The 17604-nt window shown below is 32.9% G+C and overlaps 1 protein-coding gene across 1 annotated transcript; it reads left to right on the plus strand.

Annotated features, from left to right (window-relative positions):
* The first annotated feature begins 777 nt into the window (after window positions 1-777).
* On the plus strand, window positions 778-15299 carry LOC125855138 (uncharacterized). Its single transcript, XM_049534820.1, has 13 exons — window positions 778-1247; window positions 2487-2560; window positions 2786-2869; window positions 4301-4381; window positions 4611-4691; window positions 4899-4991; window positions 10645-10824; window positions 10910-10977; window positions 11090-11141; window positions 12906-12959; window positions 13046-13138; window positions 13650-13716; window positions 14881-15299. The coding sequence occupies exons 1-13, from the start codon at window positions 1106-1108 to the stop codon at window positions 14970-14972; spliced, it is 1161 nt and encodes a 386-aa protein (XP_049390777.1). The 5' UTR covers window positions 778-1105; the 3' UTR covers window positions 14973-15299.
* The last annotated feature ends 2305 nt before the right edge of the window (window positions 15300-17604 follow it).

Here is a 17604-nt window from a genome sequence, read left to right on the forward strand (position 1 = left end):
TGGCTAGAATTTGAAGTTGAATTATTAGGAATCGAATTTGACAAAATTTCGTCACAATTTCTCCTTCAATGTTATACATAGAGGAAAAATCAGTGAAGCAACTTTTTCTCTTCAAATCCAAGTACCATCTCAAACTCCTATCGTTGTATATCTTCATTGGAGTATAATTCTGCTTCACGGAATATTTAATTTCAATTGTATCCATAGAAGCATAAATACCAAGTATCTTCGTTATTTCATCAAGAATGGTATCCAAATTCGAACTCTCTTTTAGTGTCAAGCCATCAACTATGATATTGTTGAAATTGTGTTCATTATTCCATCCACCGCTGTGTTGAACCAAAATTACAATTTCTTCTTCCATGACAGAAATTTAGATTGGTTAATATGAGTATTTTTCAGTTTGAGAAAGAAAAACAAACTCGTAGTAAATAATCGTTCGCTTTATATGTAGAAGGAAGAGATCATCGATGTATTAGAACTCTTATAGATAAAAGGCAGTTATTGTTAGCATAAATAAAGGAACTGCAGAGTTTGTGGTACCTTGAATCACTACTTTATCTTACCCATGATCTATTCAGAATGTAAAAAGGCTATAGAAGTAAATATTAAATATGTCATAATTGTTATTCACTGAATATGGCCATATATATATGTAATTATTTATAAAAAAGTGTCTACTTATGTTTTTTTCCCCTTTTTCAACATTCCTTTATTGGACCTGATCTGCTATTGCCTCTATTAGCCCAAAAAGAAAGGCCTAAATAGTAAGCCCAAAGAAAGGAGAGACGTAAAACGGTAGATCAAGCTAGACGAAAAAACGATGACACAGTTCTCCGGCGAATGTTCTCTGTCCTTTTCCTCGCAATAAAATCTCTCAGATTCACATTATCAAAGGAGGACTAGGACGAGAACGGAGAAGAGAACTCGCTAATTCTACCGCCGGAATTAGAATTCTCTTAAGCGCTTGGTTTGTATAATTAGCTAATTGGCGATCCATCGTTCATCGACGACGGCATAAATCTCAAATCTACTACTATTTTGTTGAATTTCCGTAAACAGTTTCATAATTTGTAGAACATTTCCAGTTTAAGGATCGGAAAATATGGATAGTTTTATCAGTAAAATACGAAGTTTGGATGCATATCCGAAGATCAACGAGGATTTCTACAGCAGAACACTTTCCGGAGGTGTTATTACCTTAGCTTCCTCCATCATCATGACCTTGCTTTTCATCTCCGAGCTCCGTATGTCTCTTCCTTTTTGTTCTCAGTATATATTGTATGAAACTATTTAATCATAGAATTGTGTGGTAGGATATTAATATATTTTTCTATTCCGAAATGGATGTATGAGTTTGTTGTTCCATTTTTTAATTATTCTATGTGATATTTTGATGTTGTCAGTTTCATTTGTCAATATGAAATCTCCACCATTCAGGATTTGACCTCAAAACCAAACTATGCACATAGTGAAAGAATGATTATTTTGGTGCTTCCAGAAATGTAATCTGTAGCAATAGGATCTATTAGTAATGATCTTCATTTAATCCAATTTGGAGGATGACTCTTGCCTTATTATTTGTGTCATGGGTTAGTGGTTGAGCAAGGAAAGATTAGCTTTTGCACAGACTTAGTTCTTATAAGATGAAAGAAAAGGAAAACGAAAGAAAAAGAGTTGGCCTCTGACATCCCTGACTAGTTAGGTTATCATTCCATTTGATCTGCTAAATTTGGCATCCTGAACTTCCGATATAGGATCTTCCTGCTACCTTTACCTTCCATGGTTTCACGAAGTCTTCAATGGTTTTAATGCATTTTTGTCGATTCCATTTGCCAAACTTGGTAGTAATTTACCTAAGAAGCAAATTCCTTCTCTCCAGCCTTTTGATATGAATTGTCGGAAGCGTGGCAGAAGATGTTCAAACTAGCACAAGTAGCAGTCTGTAGTTCCTTTTGTATCAACAACGCTGTCTACATTCTATTTAGTTTTATTTGAGTGATGAGATTTGATCGAAACAAAGTGAGGATATGAGAACATATATCTCTTTAAGCTATGCAAATTTATTAAGTACTTAGTTCTGTTATATTTTTCAGTCAGGCAATTTTCAGAAGTCTCTGTGTGTCCTTATCTGTGAAATTGAATGTTCTTTATGAATGTATTTTTGTGTTTCTGTGCATTGGGATTAGCAGACTGTGGCAATTGTTCATTTCTTTATAGTTAAATGGAAATCAAGTTTTATCCGATGGCATAAGAGACTACAAATAATTTGGCTGCTGAAGTGCATTGTGTTCGACCTCCCTATTTTTGTTTTACCTTTAGTGATATATACTGAACATATGGGTGTTATGGCACTAGATAATAGACATTTTCTATTTCCATTGTGGGAAGGACGGGGTTTCTTTTTTAGCCCAACATGATGTTATGATGTACTGTTATCATGCTCCATGTTCTTTGTCTTTATTTTTCTCCTGGCTGTGCTGTAGGATTATATCTTCATGCTGCCACCGAGACAAAACTTGTTGTGGATACTTCAAGAGGAGAAACACTGCGCATCAATGTAATGTTACTCCCACCTTGAGGCTGAGTGATGTAATTATCTGAGTTTTTGAGGTTTTGAATGTCTGAATGCTCAAAGTCGTTTATTTTTACTCCCTTTTAGAATTTCACTCTCTTCCACTATAGTATTGTATTGCATTCTGAGGATTGGAAGAAGCTGATCTGGATTTCTGAGGCAGTTATTGCAAAAGACTGATTGTAACATTGATTTGATCTGAAATTGCAGTTTGATATCACCTTTCCAGCAATTCCATGTTCAATTCTCAGTGTTGATGCCATGGATATCAGTGGAGAGCAACATCTTGACATTGTATGTGCAGCAAACAGGTTATATTGTCTAGTTACTAAGTTCCTAGTTTTCTCCAACCCCACATGATTTCATTCTCTTGATTGCTAGTTCTGTGTATAGAGTTAGAATCCTTAATTTTCCTTTAGGATTATGGTTCTCATTGAGTTGTCAAGTTAAATGAGACTTGACCAGATAATCTCTGTGAAGTATTGTGTGCCACTCCACATGGCTGAATATCTGCTCCTTGTGCATACCTGAGTATGTCATCTCCTAGTGGAAATAATAATATAAAGCTACAATTAGCAACTTTGCTCATTATGCTTTCCTTACCAATTAATATATAATTTTTTTATAATGTTACCATTATCACCAAATATATCCTTTTTTTATGACCTAGAAATCCGTCAAGGAGCCGACTTTTCGGGACAACCACAACTTTCGAAACTCTAGGAGGATAGGCCTACCCCTCTACCCTTATCCACTTAAATACTGGACTTAGTTCGCTAGGCGCAGGACTTGAACTTGTAACCTAATACGCAAGTCCCTCAATCTTTGCCAATTGAGCCGACTCCAGAGCTAATCAATATTTTTTTTGCCAATCATGTCTGTTCTTCAGTACCACATTATTCAAAGATAGAACTTGTAGGCAATGAGGAACACACCTTAGTGTGTAGCCTAAATGAGGTGAAGCACGACCTTCTCTGAGCTTCATGGCTTGAGCATGCCTAAAATGAGCATTTGACAACACTCAGTGAGGGCTGTGTAATAGGATCCAAACAGGGTCTCCTGATTTTTTTCCTATTCCTCAACCACTCAGCCAAAAAAAGAAAAGGAAAAAGTGTTCTTTTATCCACGTGTTTTTTCTTGCTTTTACATCCTACCCTGTTTGACATAACAATGACATGAAAGAATTATAATCTTCTAAATTGTATATGCTTGTCTAAGCCGACAGAGTTTCTTTGAAATGATCTTTTACTGCTATCTAGTAAGTATCTGCCACTACTGAGCTGTTCTAAGATTCTGAGGATAAATGTGAGTATTTCTTTGTTTATACTTTGTTTGTTTTTCAGTATTTGATGCTTCGCTTATGTGTTGGGAGGCACTGAGTCTTACTAAGTGTGTAATCTTCTCTTTCCTTGGATCTGACCAAGTCATTTCCTAACGCTAATTTCTTAATTATCAAAAAAAAAAAAGCTTAATTGTGTAAGACAAACAGTACATTGTAAACTAGGCTGCAAGAGGGCCTGTATGCAATGAAGCTAAGCGGATCACTCTCAGCTAGGTATGGGACATGCTATTATTGCAGTAGAAGCTAAGGCCATTATGAAAATAATAACCAAAGTTGTGAAAGTAAAGATAATTGCAAGCTACTTGCACTATTTATTGGAATTCTAATGCCGATGAGTATGCTCTTTGGGTTTTTGAATGATGTGGTTATATTTATACTTGCAGAGACATGACATCATCAAGAAAAGAATTGATGTTCTCGGAAATGTTATTGAGACAAGGAAGGAGGGCATTGGTTCTCCTACGGTGAGATACAAGTTACTCTTTATTTTATCAAAAGTAGCTGGTGTAAAAATTTATTAAGCTTTATTTCAAATTTTATAGCTGTCAAGTATCTGGATTTAAAGAAATAATTTTGGCTGCTATTTGCATTCTGGATTTTCATGGGTCAAATAAAATTATGACTTTTGATTTAAGAAGCATGCTCTATTTATTCCTTTCAAGCACTGAGTCTATGACTTTTTTCTAACAACAGATTGATAGGCCTCTGCAAAGGCATGGAGGAAGACTTGAGCACAACGAAACATATTGTGGTTCCTGCTATGGTTCTGAAGGGGTATGTTCCTACTTCGTGATGCTAGAAATCTCTCTTAGTTTATGATTTAAGCTGTAGTATCCTCTTTGTAAATTTAATCTCTTAGTTTTGTTTACTTTCATGCATCCATTCTTTTTGTTTGTCCTTGATTATACCACAAATACAGAAAATTATCTCATTAAACTGTTTCTTATACATACCAACTCTGAATTCCTGTCAACTTTGCAGTCGGATGATCATTGTTGTAACACCTGTGAAGATGTTCGTGAAGCCTATCGAAAGAAAGGTTGGGCATTGACAAACCCAGATGAAATTGACCAGGTACGTTGAAAATTGATCATTGAAGGAGTTATATATTTTGTGTGTTTTCTTCTTCTCCAAATTATTCCCTGAAACTGAAGTCATTTTTCCTCCATGAAAGTTCGACTACCATAGCTTCTTTCACATGTGAAAATAATAGATCTAAGAAATTAACAGTACTGAAATTCCATTTCGCACCTCGTATCAAAGTTATGAAACATAACATGGATGTGATAGAAGAACTGTGAGCACTATGGTCTCACAATCTCAAAGAAACAAATGTGACGTGATAATTTTTGTACGTGTATGTTGAATGGAATGAATGTGATTGATCTAACTCTTTTTCTTAACTATATGCAAAGGTCAATTGTGACTATTCGATACTGTACATTTTATACATTAGCTGTTAGGATAGCATTTATTTGACGTTTGAAATAAGATTATATTCAATCGATTTTGTTTATTAGAATTATATTACGGGTAATCACAGAAACCGAGTGTGATTTTTATTCTAATTACCAAATATCTCATGTAATTTTCATATTAGCAAATCTTTTGCAATTAATTTTTATGTAAGACAACTAGCTTGGTTTGGGCATCTTCAACCTTACCCTCTATTTCACTCTCCAAATATAGGGTTCTCTATTTTTTCAGGCAACCAACTCCAACCCAATTCTCTATTCCATTCTCTAAAAAAGAATCTTCTTCTCTTTCCTCAATATTGTATTATCATTTCTATTTTAAATCCTTCCTTTCTTTTTTCCAAATAATCACCCTATATGATTTTCATGTAATATAAAATTTTATTATTTTTCAGATTCTTTATATAATATAAATTTATATTTTATTCTAAATTTCTAAAGAACAACTATGAATAATTGTAAAAAGAACAACCGCAATCACAACCACAACTTCTCTGAATCATACATTAATTTTTTTCCGAATATTGTTAAATTTGGAAACGACCTACTAGATTATTAAATGATTATTGTGATTTTAAAAATTATTATGTTATGTATTGTATTGTATTGTATTGTATTGTATTGTTATGTTGTATTTGTATTTAAATGGCTTAAGTCATTCATGACCACCTAAAGTTGTCCACATATTTCACTTAGACACCTCAATTAAGAGTTGTACCTATTGAACATCTGTCTTGTTCAATACATGTACCTATTGAATACGTTTTGATGACATGGCATCATAGGTGTAATACACCTCTGAGAAGCGCGTGAAATAAAAAAAAATTACTTATAGACCAATCACAAAATAACACATCAACATTCAAAAAGTAAAGCAAACATTTCAACATTAAAAAAAAAATCCCTAAAACATGTCTTCTTCCCCAATTCCAAACCACCTTATTGCATTTCCTCCTCACCAGTCACCAGCTAAATCGGTTTGCCACCTTCCCCTGCCACACACCCTTCTTATATTCTCCTTCATTTTTCCTTTCTACTATCATTCCACCATCACCAATATCGTCTTTGTTATCTTAGTTGGAAAAGTACTCATTAAATAAATAGCAGTCAAAATTAAAAAAAATTCAAAAAATTCTAACATTATAAAATGTAGAAAAATTCAAAGAGTTGAATATGTAGGAGGGAATTTAATCAAAAAGAATAAAAATCAAATTGGTAAAATAATCCGGTGAACCTCCATTTTTTCCGGCAAGACTACTTTGTATCTAAAATTATTTTCTTTGAAATTGTTAAAAAATTCAAGCCTTAAAAAACTCGCAACATAAAAAATATCAACAAATCTTAGTTGATGTTTGAGGAATACAATGAAATTGGAGAAATGGCAATTGTGGTGTTGATGGAAATCACCAAATCGGGATAGAAGGGAGAGGGTAGGTAGCAAATTTGGTGTTGATTTTCCTAATCACCATGTGGTGGACGCACTGAGGAGGCCGGTCGGCGGACTGGTTGCTACCGGAAATGTTCTGGGTGGGTGGGTGGGTTGTGTAGAGTTCATTGTTGCCTTTTTCTTTTTTTTACTTTAAAATATTTTCTTATAATATATTTTTATATTTTTGAATCCAAATGACATGTCACAATTTAATTCGTCGTTGTGCCATGTCATCGCGAGTATATTTCACACACTTCACATTTTTGTTTGATTGTCAAAAAAATGTTGAAGAGGTATCAATTCAAAGGGGTAGAGGTGTTCAATAGGAACAAGCCTTAGTTGAGGTGTTCAAGTGAATTATGCGGACAACTTTAAGTGGCCGTCGATGACTTGAGCCTATTTAAATTATTATGTTATGTATTGTATTTTTAATTAAAATTTATCATTTCATCATTAAATTTTGTGCATTCTTAAGTGAAAATTAACCATAATATCAAAAATATATTCACTTAAATTTACGAAAATTTTAAAAAAATATTTGAAATATTATTAATTCAAGATGAAAGTAATATATATTAAATAATATATTTTTAAAAATGTTATATTACATTTAAAAAGAATTATGAATATTAGAGATTTAATTAATATCATTATATGAAAAATAATATGTTAGTTACAAAGTAATAGAAATATAATATTCAAAAAGTGAAATAGAGAGTATGAATAATAGTTCTCCAAATTTGGAGAACTACTATTCAACTCTCTATAATTTGAGAGTAGAGGATAAAATAGAAAGTGCTTGGAGACGGCATTCTCTAGTTTACTCTCCAAATATAAAGAATGGAGACTAAAATAAAGTAGGGTTGGAGATGGTCTTTTAATGGGATGTAGTGCCTGTAGGTGACATTATCTTTTAAAAATGGATGTTTTTTTATCAGTAAAATATTAGTGACCTAATCCTGTAGCATATGTACATCAATGTACAACTAATACTTAGGCATTCACAAACTTGTCAAAAATTTACTTGGGATACATTTCGCAGAGGATTCTAGTTTTGATGACACTACGGAAAATATGATTACCATACATCATTTCTGAAAAGGTGTTTAAGGAGTTGCTGATTTTGTAACACACATTTTTTTGAGTAACTTTGAAATAAAAAGCTTCCAGAACGCCGAAACTACTTATTTAATGACTTGTATTTTAAACTCTAGAATATGGGTGAGTTTATTTTTTCCATTTCAAGAATTATTCTTTTTTCAATAAACTTCATAGTTTCTACACATAATGCACAGAACTTAAATCACGAAGGAAAAGAGTTTAAAATAAGAATTTGAAATTTAGCTTTATTGTTTTTCCTTTTTCTTATTTGGTAGAGATGCAAAGGAATAAAGTAAAACCATTTCAATAAATGTGAATGGGAAAATGTCAAACTCTGGAAGATTTAGATGTTGATTGCGAAAAGAGCAAGGAATAAGATGGTAGGGCAAAACCATCACTTCTGAGGGTAAAGTGGTATGGTTTTCCCTTAACCCTCAACTAGGTGAGAGGTAATCATTACTTTTAGGGATTTTCTTTAATCTGTTCGAACCTTAGAATAGATTTATGTAATTAGTAGTACATTTTGTTAATCAAAAGTTATCCATGTGACCTCGTGACCGGGAGGTCACAAATTCGAGTTGTGGAAACAGTCTCTTGTGTAGATGCAAGATAAGGTTGTGTACAGTAGATCCTTCTGGTCCGGCCTTCCCCAGACCCCGCTCATAGCAGGAGCTTAGTGCACCGGACTGCCCTTTTAAAAAAGTTATTAACTTATAGAATGGTAAGAAATTGAGTGTAAGCTGAATCTTTTACGTAAGTGTTTATTTTGAGAGATCAATTCTTTAGACCATTTTGTGACAAATAGTTGGATGGAAGTTCCTTTTTTGTTTATAAGAAATAAAAATGGAGCAAAAACGTATCAAATGGGTTGTTGCTCTTGATGAATAGCCTGCAACTTCTGCAGGATTTGGTTTGTGGGAAATATTAGCCAAACTAGAAATGGCGTCACAAGATTTATAAACAAAGAGACCCGTTTGGCCATGTGATATGGTATCATGATATGGAATCATGAGATGAAATTGAAGTTTTGTTTGGACATGCGATATGAAATTTTTGTGTTGTATATTTTCTCATAAACATAAAAATCCCATAAGTTGTAAAACTATTAAAATTATCCCCAATTGTTTATTCAATTTTATTAAATAAACAAAAATTTATAAAATCACATAATAAATTATTACAAAACTATTTGTTCTCCACTTAAGTAATTGTTTCATTTAACTTTAATTTAATAAAAAAAATTGAACATAAATTGTAGTGTACTAGTCTTTAATATAATCCTCCCACATAGTACGAACAATTTTCTCACGTTGAACTTGCATTTCTTGATCATATCGAGAAGACGAGCCAACATTGTTACTTTGAGTCATTTGTTGGTCAATATCATCTGCATCTATATGTTCATGCTCATAGACCATATATANATGATATGGAATCATGAGATGAAATTGAAGTATTGTTTAGACATGCGATATGAAATTTTTGTGTTGTATATTTTCTCATAAACATAAAAATCTCATAAGTTGTAAAACTATTAAAATTATCCCAGTTGTTTATTCAATCTTATTAAATAAACAAAAACTTATAAAATCACATAATAAATTACTACAAAGCTATTTGTTCTCCACTTAAGTAATTGTTTCATTTAACTTTAATTTAATAAAAAAAAATTGAACATAAATTGTAGTGTACTAGTCTTTAATATAATCTTCCCACATAGTACGGACAATTTTCTCACGTTGAACTTGCATTTCTCGATTATGTGACCGAGAAGACGAACCAACATTGTTACTTTGAGCCATTTGTTGGTCAATATCATCTGCACCTATATTTTCATGCTCATAATAGACCATATATATTTCATCACTTTAACAATCGGTTGGTGTGGGTTAAGTGACTATATGTTGGTGAGAATAATAAATATTAAAAAGTAATGATGTGATTATAAATTTTATTTACATATGAAATAAATGGTTAGTAGATATAAATGTGGGTTGTTTTAACAAAATATAAACTCGTGGATCAATTTTTGTATTAAAATATTTCAAATCATGATATGGAATTACCATATAATTCCATATCATGGTTTTTGGAGAATATGGAATCACTGGAATCAGCGTAAAATTGCATGTCCAAACGCTGATTCCATCTCACGATACCATATCGTGATGTGGTATGGCATGACCAAACACCTACTAAATGTCTCTTTTGTAACAAGATACAAAATGGTAATCCGAACGTTATAGCTTGTCCAAGTTGCCCAGCTCATGCGAAGGAAGAACTGCAAAAGTTTATCGGATAGAAATTGTGTTAAAGACAAATGTGATAAGATGTTGATTTATTTATGTTTTAGTTTTGATTTGCTCGTCCTATGGAGGATTTTGTATTATCTACTTATTACTCCATTTAAATTGAACATTTCCTTGTATATTTTTTTATTTTGGTCTTTAAAAAAAAATAATTGAGCTTTGCTTCATGCTTTAAGAGAAACAGGGCCTTGTTCGCTTTTTTCCGCTTCACGCTTCCCTGAACAGTAGCACAGCGTGATGACAAACTTCAAAATAGCTGCTTTTGCTTCATATATTTTAACATATTTTGCATACATATTATTCAATTAATATGAAAAGATCGCATGGATATTGAGCTTTAATTATTTCATGATGTGCTGATCGAACTCATGGCTGATCTTTCTTCTTTCTCTTTCGAAATTCATATGAGTTAGTGTAAGAGAGAGGGTTTCCTAGAAAAGATCAAAGAGGAAGAAGGTGAAGGATGCAATATGTATGGGTTCTTGGAGGTCAATAAAGTGGCTGGAAATTTCCACTTTGCACCTGGGAAGAGTTTTCAGCAGTCAAATGTTCATGTCCATGATTTGCTCACATTTCAGAAGGATAGTTATAATGTAAGATGTTTTCGCAAATTGGTTCATCTGTTCATGTTTGTTTTTTGTGCCTAAATGTTTCTTTACTAAAAACTACTTTCAACAGATTAGTCACAAGATCAATAGATTAACTTATGGAGAATACTTCCCAGGTGTTGTGAATCCTCTTGATGGGTACATCACCTTTGCTAGTCTTTACATTGTTCGCTGGTGTCTTTATATGATGGATGTACAATGACACGTGTATTTTGACTGTTCCTTTTTTTTTTTTCAATCCAAATTGCAGTGTGACGTGGACACAAGAAACACCCCACGGCATGTATCAGTATTTTATCAAGGTTGGCATTTTTTCCTGTGACTGCCCTCTTACTTTTCCTTTCTTCCCTGGTTCTGCTATTTACATGAAATTCTGTGAGTTTGTAATTTTCACTTGATTTAGTGTTTCCTGGCTTACTTATCATAGAGTGGTCAAGGATTAATGCCTAGAGCTTTCTTTTCCCCGTCCCCTGTCCCCAATCCCCTTGTCACTTGTACTTGTATTTTTTTTCTTTAAAGAGAGATAGAGAGAGAGAGAGAGAGGTAGTAGCTCTTTGAGTTACTGAGATTTAGTCCTTTAGTAAGTAGTTGGTTTTCCAAGCTTAAGGACCAATTCAACCATTATGAGACTCCTATGATCAGTATGAGCTCATTTACCCAAGACTATCCATTTGCCCAGTCTTGGACTCTTGGTGGCAAAAACTTGAGACCTGTTCTTGTGGGCTATAGCAAGTTCCCAGTGGACTAGTTGATGTATCCACAAGCTGGTGCATGCCCCACCACATCCCCCAAAACTGATAATCGTGTAATCTATCAAAAGAAGAAGGAAAGATAATCATTTCTAAAGATGCAGACCACTTCCTTTTCTCGAGTCAATGTTTTCTCGTTCCGAGTAATTCAAAAACAATTTACCTTTCTTGGAAAGGAAGGTTCCATCACACTATCAAAAAGAGATAGAATAGACCCTATTTCATACTGAGACTACCTTTCCTTTTTCTCCTTGAGCCGAGGGTCTATCTGAAACAACCTCTCTGCCTCCCAAGGTAGGTAGGGGTAAGGTTTGCGTACACACCACCATCCCTAGATCCCACTTGTGGGATTGCACTGGTTTGTTGTTGTACTACTTTCCCTATCTCATTTCCTCAAAAACTAAATATACCTTACGAATCCCAAATGTTTCACCAATTGTCATTGAACACTAAACATTGCAACCCTTGTAATGGAAGTTTGATGATACTGCTTTCGCTCTGTTTTCGTGCAAAAGTTAATTAATGGGTTTGTAATTTAATGCATGATTTAAATATTAAACAGTGCCTGAAATGGCGTAAAGGTCATGAAAAAGCACAAATCGTATTATATGATTAACAAAACTCAAATTAAAGGAGCGTACGTTGATCTGATTGCTTGTTCATGTTGTCTGCTAAGTTTTGTAGACTCTCACTACCACCTCAACACTTTTGATTTGTTGGATAGTACAACTTTTATTCTCTGTGCATTCGAAGTAGAACATATATCATATTAAGGTGTGGGATTCTCCAAAAGTAGTGTATTTTTAAAGTACCCAACATTGGTACAGCAATATATTTGAAGAGTCCGAGCAACATCGATTATTATTGTCATTGTGGAAAGAATAAGGCCAAAAATTATATCTATGATCTGCAACATCTTTTTCTGTTTGTGATACAAAAACATAAAAAGTATCTGGTTCTACCATTTTGTAATTGTTGATGTCCATATGGCATTTGCTGTTGGATGTTTCAGTATATATACACTCTTCTTGTTGTTATTGTTTTGTTATAGTGGAAATAATAATGTCAAAGATGATAAACTATAATCTGTAACCATCTTTCTTCATTTGGAAAAAAATTGCATAAACCTTCATCTGGCATTCTTTAATTTTGGCATTTGCTATTGCCATGTTGACATGGCACATTATTTGTTCTTGGAATGTCAATTCTCATCTGTCATATGATAACCACTGTACATTAGGTTAACCTAATTTTTTGCGAGTTATTGATGGAAAGTTACTGTTATTGTCGATAGTAATATCTAGTTATTTGCTACAGGTGGTACCTACAGTATATACAGATGTCAGTGGGCATACCATCCAGTCAAATCAGGTTTTCTAATTCTTCAAGCTATCTACCTGCATTTGCTGTACTACTAATAGACCACAAAATCTGATACAGCAGCTTATCGTTTGCAGTTCTCGGTAACGGAACATTTTAAAGGCGCAGATTTTGGTCGTTTTCAGTCTATTCCTGGTGTTTTCTTCTTCTATGACCTTTCACCAATCAAGGTTTGACATTGTTCCATTGCTCAAATTTCTAAGTCGCTAATTTGCCTCTGAAACCTATTTATTTTCTTCATCATAACCTCTGTAAATTGTTATATTAAGGCTTCATCTCTTTAAAAGAATGGGGTTGATGGAGGCCTGGGGTAGTAGAGGGGAAGGGCCATTGAGCCTTTACACTATAGGAAGGAAGGAAGCATTATTTTTTTATTTATTTTTTTGTTTTTTATTTTTTTATTTTTTTTTGATAACCGAGAAATCCGTCTGTGATCCGCCNTCTGAAACCTATTTATTTTCTTCATCATAACCTCTGTAAATTGTTATATTAAGGCTTCATCTCTTTAAAAGAATGGGGTTGGTGGAGGCATGGGGTAGTAGGGGGGAAGGGCCATTGGAAGGAAGGAAGCATTATTGCCACTAAGTTATTACTCAATTCTTTAATATGGATTTTTCTCTTTCCTGTTTTCACCCGTTTCTTGTTGTCCTTAATTACATATCTTATCTGGCTCTGTTTCAGGTAACATTCACTGAGCAACACGTGTCATTCTTACACTTCTTGACGAATGTCTGTGCTATTGTTGGAGGTAATTATAGTCTTCATCCTTTCCTGTTTATCTCGCTAATATTGATTACATCTTGAAAAAGTATTTCTTCTATTCTATTATACGTGACAATGTTTGAGTAGACACAGAGTGTAATATGTTAATTTGACTTATACATTATCTTAGTGATGCTGAAAGAAATTGAAGTAACGGTTTTAATGTTAATTTTCTAGAAACATCACATTATTAAAATTTGAACAAACTAATGAATTTGAAATCTTGGAAGTCGTATAGCAATGGAGTGGCAATAAACATTTTTCTTATAATGGTGGTGCCCGGGACAATTTGCACGCACCTTGACTATTTCATTGGGTAGCTGCTACCTCCCACCAGCATAGGTGTTGGGTAACTCTACCACCAAGATTTAGGCAGACGGTGTTAAACAGTTTCGAATGTCATATAATTGGATTGAAGGGAGTACTGACTTTAAGAATTTGTTGAATATAGAACAACAATTCTTATTAGAAGACGATATATTTCCAATATTTCTCTATGCTGCGCTATATCACTCGGTGCACCTATTTATTCTAATTTCTTTCTGTTATTGGAAAATGAACCTTTGAGAGGGGTTGTACAATTATTTCCAGAGATGCAGAACTCATCATTTTCGACATGGAGTATAAATTTATATATGAAAAATTACGAAAATTCAACAAATATTAAATTCTGAACTCATGATTTTAGAAGTCTATGAGTTCAATGATTAGAACCTTGAAAGTTGAACCCATCAAAGTTAAATCCAGAGACTGCCTCTGGTTGTTCTTACTCTTTCGTTGGCTCCACTGAAGTTACCCTTTGATAATGTTATATATCTGCAAGTTGATATGTTTGATCAGATCACGGATGAAATACCACTTTGTAGCTCTACAACACTGAAGCAACCTATAACCATCTAGGACTTGCTCCCACAGTGAATCACATCATGTAGTTTGGTCATAATTGTAGTCGCCTTGTCATATTGCCTATTTACAATGCTGCTCTTTTTCTTTTCTTTTTTTATTGGTTATATACTTGGAAGAATCTCTTTTCATTTGGAAATAAAAGGTGTTAGCCTCTTGTGTTTTAGACCAAAGTAGCACTTGCATCACATCAATGATGTTTGATTGTGTACTCCATATGTTCTAAATTTCTGGAAATTGTATCCAGGTGTTTTCACTGTGTCTGGGATACTTGATTCATTCATATACCACGGTCAAAAGGCGATCAAGAAAAAGATGGAACTTGGTAAATTTAGCTGATTGGTGGGTGCCCGTACTCTGCGTTGCTTACCATGACGGAATCGGTCTAGACAAGGGAGACAAAAAGATTGGACCAGTTGTGACAAGGTTCAACTAACTTTTGCATTACAGTAGCTTTTCTTGAGAGAATATGATCGGATCTTAGTAGTTTTTTTGTATCCTGTTATTGTAGACTTGAACATCAGTTTTTCTGGAAGTGATATTACAGGAGATCAAATGCAAAGAAGGGGGATTGTTTAAGGGGTAGAATTTGTTCACTTTTTCTGATAACTTAAAAATTGTACATGAAGGATTCTGAGGAACTTCATTAGACCAGTGGAAACTTTTCCTTTTTTTTTTTTTTTTTTTTTGTTCTGCTCTTCTTGTGAGTCTTTGATCAGAGGGCTAGGTGGTTTGATACGTCCAACACATTAAAAGGATGTCACGATTAGGTGGGGCAAATGAGCGAGTTGGATCAAATATGGGTCCGTTGATATAATGGGTTAAACAAAAAACGTAGTATAAAATATCTGACTTGCCTATTGGATTAACCAATCAAAATAAATGGGTATTTTTCATGCTTGGGATGCTTCATCGAATAGGATTCTTTACTGTGTCCACATTTTATAGGAATAATTTGTCCTCTTTTTTTTCTTCTTCAAATTTGTAGACCCGTTGGCTCTAAACATTCACATAGAGATCATTAGCTCAACTTTAGTTTTGCATAAAAGATCAAACCAAAATTCACATAAGAACAAAAAGATTCTATAAAATGCTAAATCCAGAGGAGGCAAATCCTTTTTCCCTTTTGTTTTCTAATTTAAGATTAACTCACCCCACTTGGCATATCCTTTTCTTCAACTTGAATAAAAAACAATTTATTATTTATTTATAGAGTAGAATCCACTTTTTACTTTCTTCTGTTCACACGTGATTCTATCTTGTGATTGGATAAAACCGAACAAATGCAAGGAGAAAAAAATTCCGATCATTTTATTTTATGTGAGATCATTTAATTTGACATTAAAAAACTTTTGAAACTTTCAAGTTAAATTTTAAAAAATTATAATAACTTAATTATATGTCCAAAATAATTTCAAAATTTTTATCTCAAAAAGAAGTAAAAACTATCCATGGCCATAAATTTTTAATCAATCGCATCATTTTATTTGAGAATACTATGATTCTCCTCCCAATGAGCTACATAAAATTGACTTAGCGTGCATGCTGATAGTTTGAAATGTATTCTTTTTTATTATATTAAAAATTAAAAAAAAAACTACCGGTGGCATTTGAAAATGTCACATCAACTTTGAAATAATATTAGAGAGCGACAGTAATAGTTTGAATAATTGGGGTGAGATATAATCGTAAATGAAGGAAGATTAAATTCCATAATGACTGCTACTGTATATGATTATGAGCACACACTAAGATTTTTCAAGATATTTTCAACCTTAGAACATACTATATTATTTCACATTTCCTTTTCGATCATTTCAATTATAATTTATGAGTGAACAAAATAAAACAAAATCTTGAATCACATGTATTTATTACCCTTACTAAGCTGGTAAAATAAATAAAAAGAAATGATGCAATAAAAATACTTATATATACCTAATATTTACATCAAATCAAATAATTAATTTTAAAATTGTCACAAACTAAAGTAGCATGATATTTTTTTTCCTGTGTTATGATTCTACATTCCACTTGTCTTCTTTTTCAATAATATTGTTCTGGGGGATTTTTTTTTGTTGGCATGGTGTAGAATATGAGAATATAAATTAAATGGTGGCTGAAGAGTTGAAATTCATTATCTTCAAAAAATTTGATATGATTGATTATATTGTGGGAATTCCATTTTCAAAAGTAGCAAGTCGGCAAGGAAACTGCACTGCTTTTCTTTAATTCTCCATTTCCATCATTATATCCTTCCTCTTTTTCTAAAAAAATTGGTACTCCGTACGATCTAATCGTACATAGAGACTTCAAATTGTGCGGGGCTAGGAGTCGATGTAGCTAAGTGGATTAAGATAGTGAATTATGAATCCATGCGCGGGTTTAATTCCTCTATTTCAGCTTATATAAAAAAAAATTAATGTAAAAAGTCTAATTTTAATTTTATTTAACAAATTTTATTTTTTGTTTTATTCTTAATGATAAAATTCATTTTTACCTCACATATCATGTTTAAGATTATAAATTTTAAAATGTATTTATTATTTTTAAGTTTAATATTCAATTAATTAAATAGAAATAACATAAAATGAAACTGGACGGAATGAAAAGCATTTGATAGTTTTCGGCTACTCACGATCCATACCTCCACTTCTAGAATCAGGAATAATAAGAATTCAATGGTTGTGCTCTTAGCGGTGGAATCAGAATATTTATTAAAAATATTTAATATGAAGAAATTAAACACTCAAAAAAATTAAAATAAATTCAACATCTAATAAAGATATATTTAAAAGATTTTAATTATGTATTAATTTACTCTTATCAATTTTTGTCGCAAGAGTTCGAAATAAACTCCCTATTTGGCTCCGCCCTTACTTGCGTGCCTCATTATTACTCTATTATTTTAATCAGTGTAGTCCACAAAACTTCAAATGGAATTCTTGACTTTTCTACTCAACTACCTCAT

Source organism: Solanum stenotomum, chromosome 2, assembly GCF_019186545.1.
Source record: "Solanum stenotomum isolate F172 chromosome 2, ASM1918654v1, whole genome shotgun sequence".
Taxonomy (NCBI): domain Eukaryota; kingdom Viridiplantae; phylum Streptophyta; class Magnoliopsida; order Solanales; family Solanaceae; genus Solanum; species Solanum stenotomum.

What these genes read in the sequence shown, in the direction of transcription:
- LOC125855138 (XM_049534820.1), top strand. Translation starts at nt 1,106, where the DNA reads ATGGATAGTTTTATCAGTAAAATACGAAGTTTGGATGCATATCCGAAG. An exon ending in TGTATCAGTATTTTATCAAG is followed by an intron (nt 11,142 to 12,905) that starts GTTGGCATTTTT and finishes TATTTGCTACAG; the next exon opens with GTGGTACCTACAGTATATAC. An exon ending in ATACCATCCAGTCAAATCAG is followed by an intron (nt 12,960 to 13,045) that starts GTTTTCTAATTC and finishes TATCGTTTGCAG; the next exon opens with TTCTCGGTAACGGAACATTT.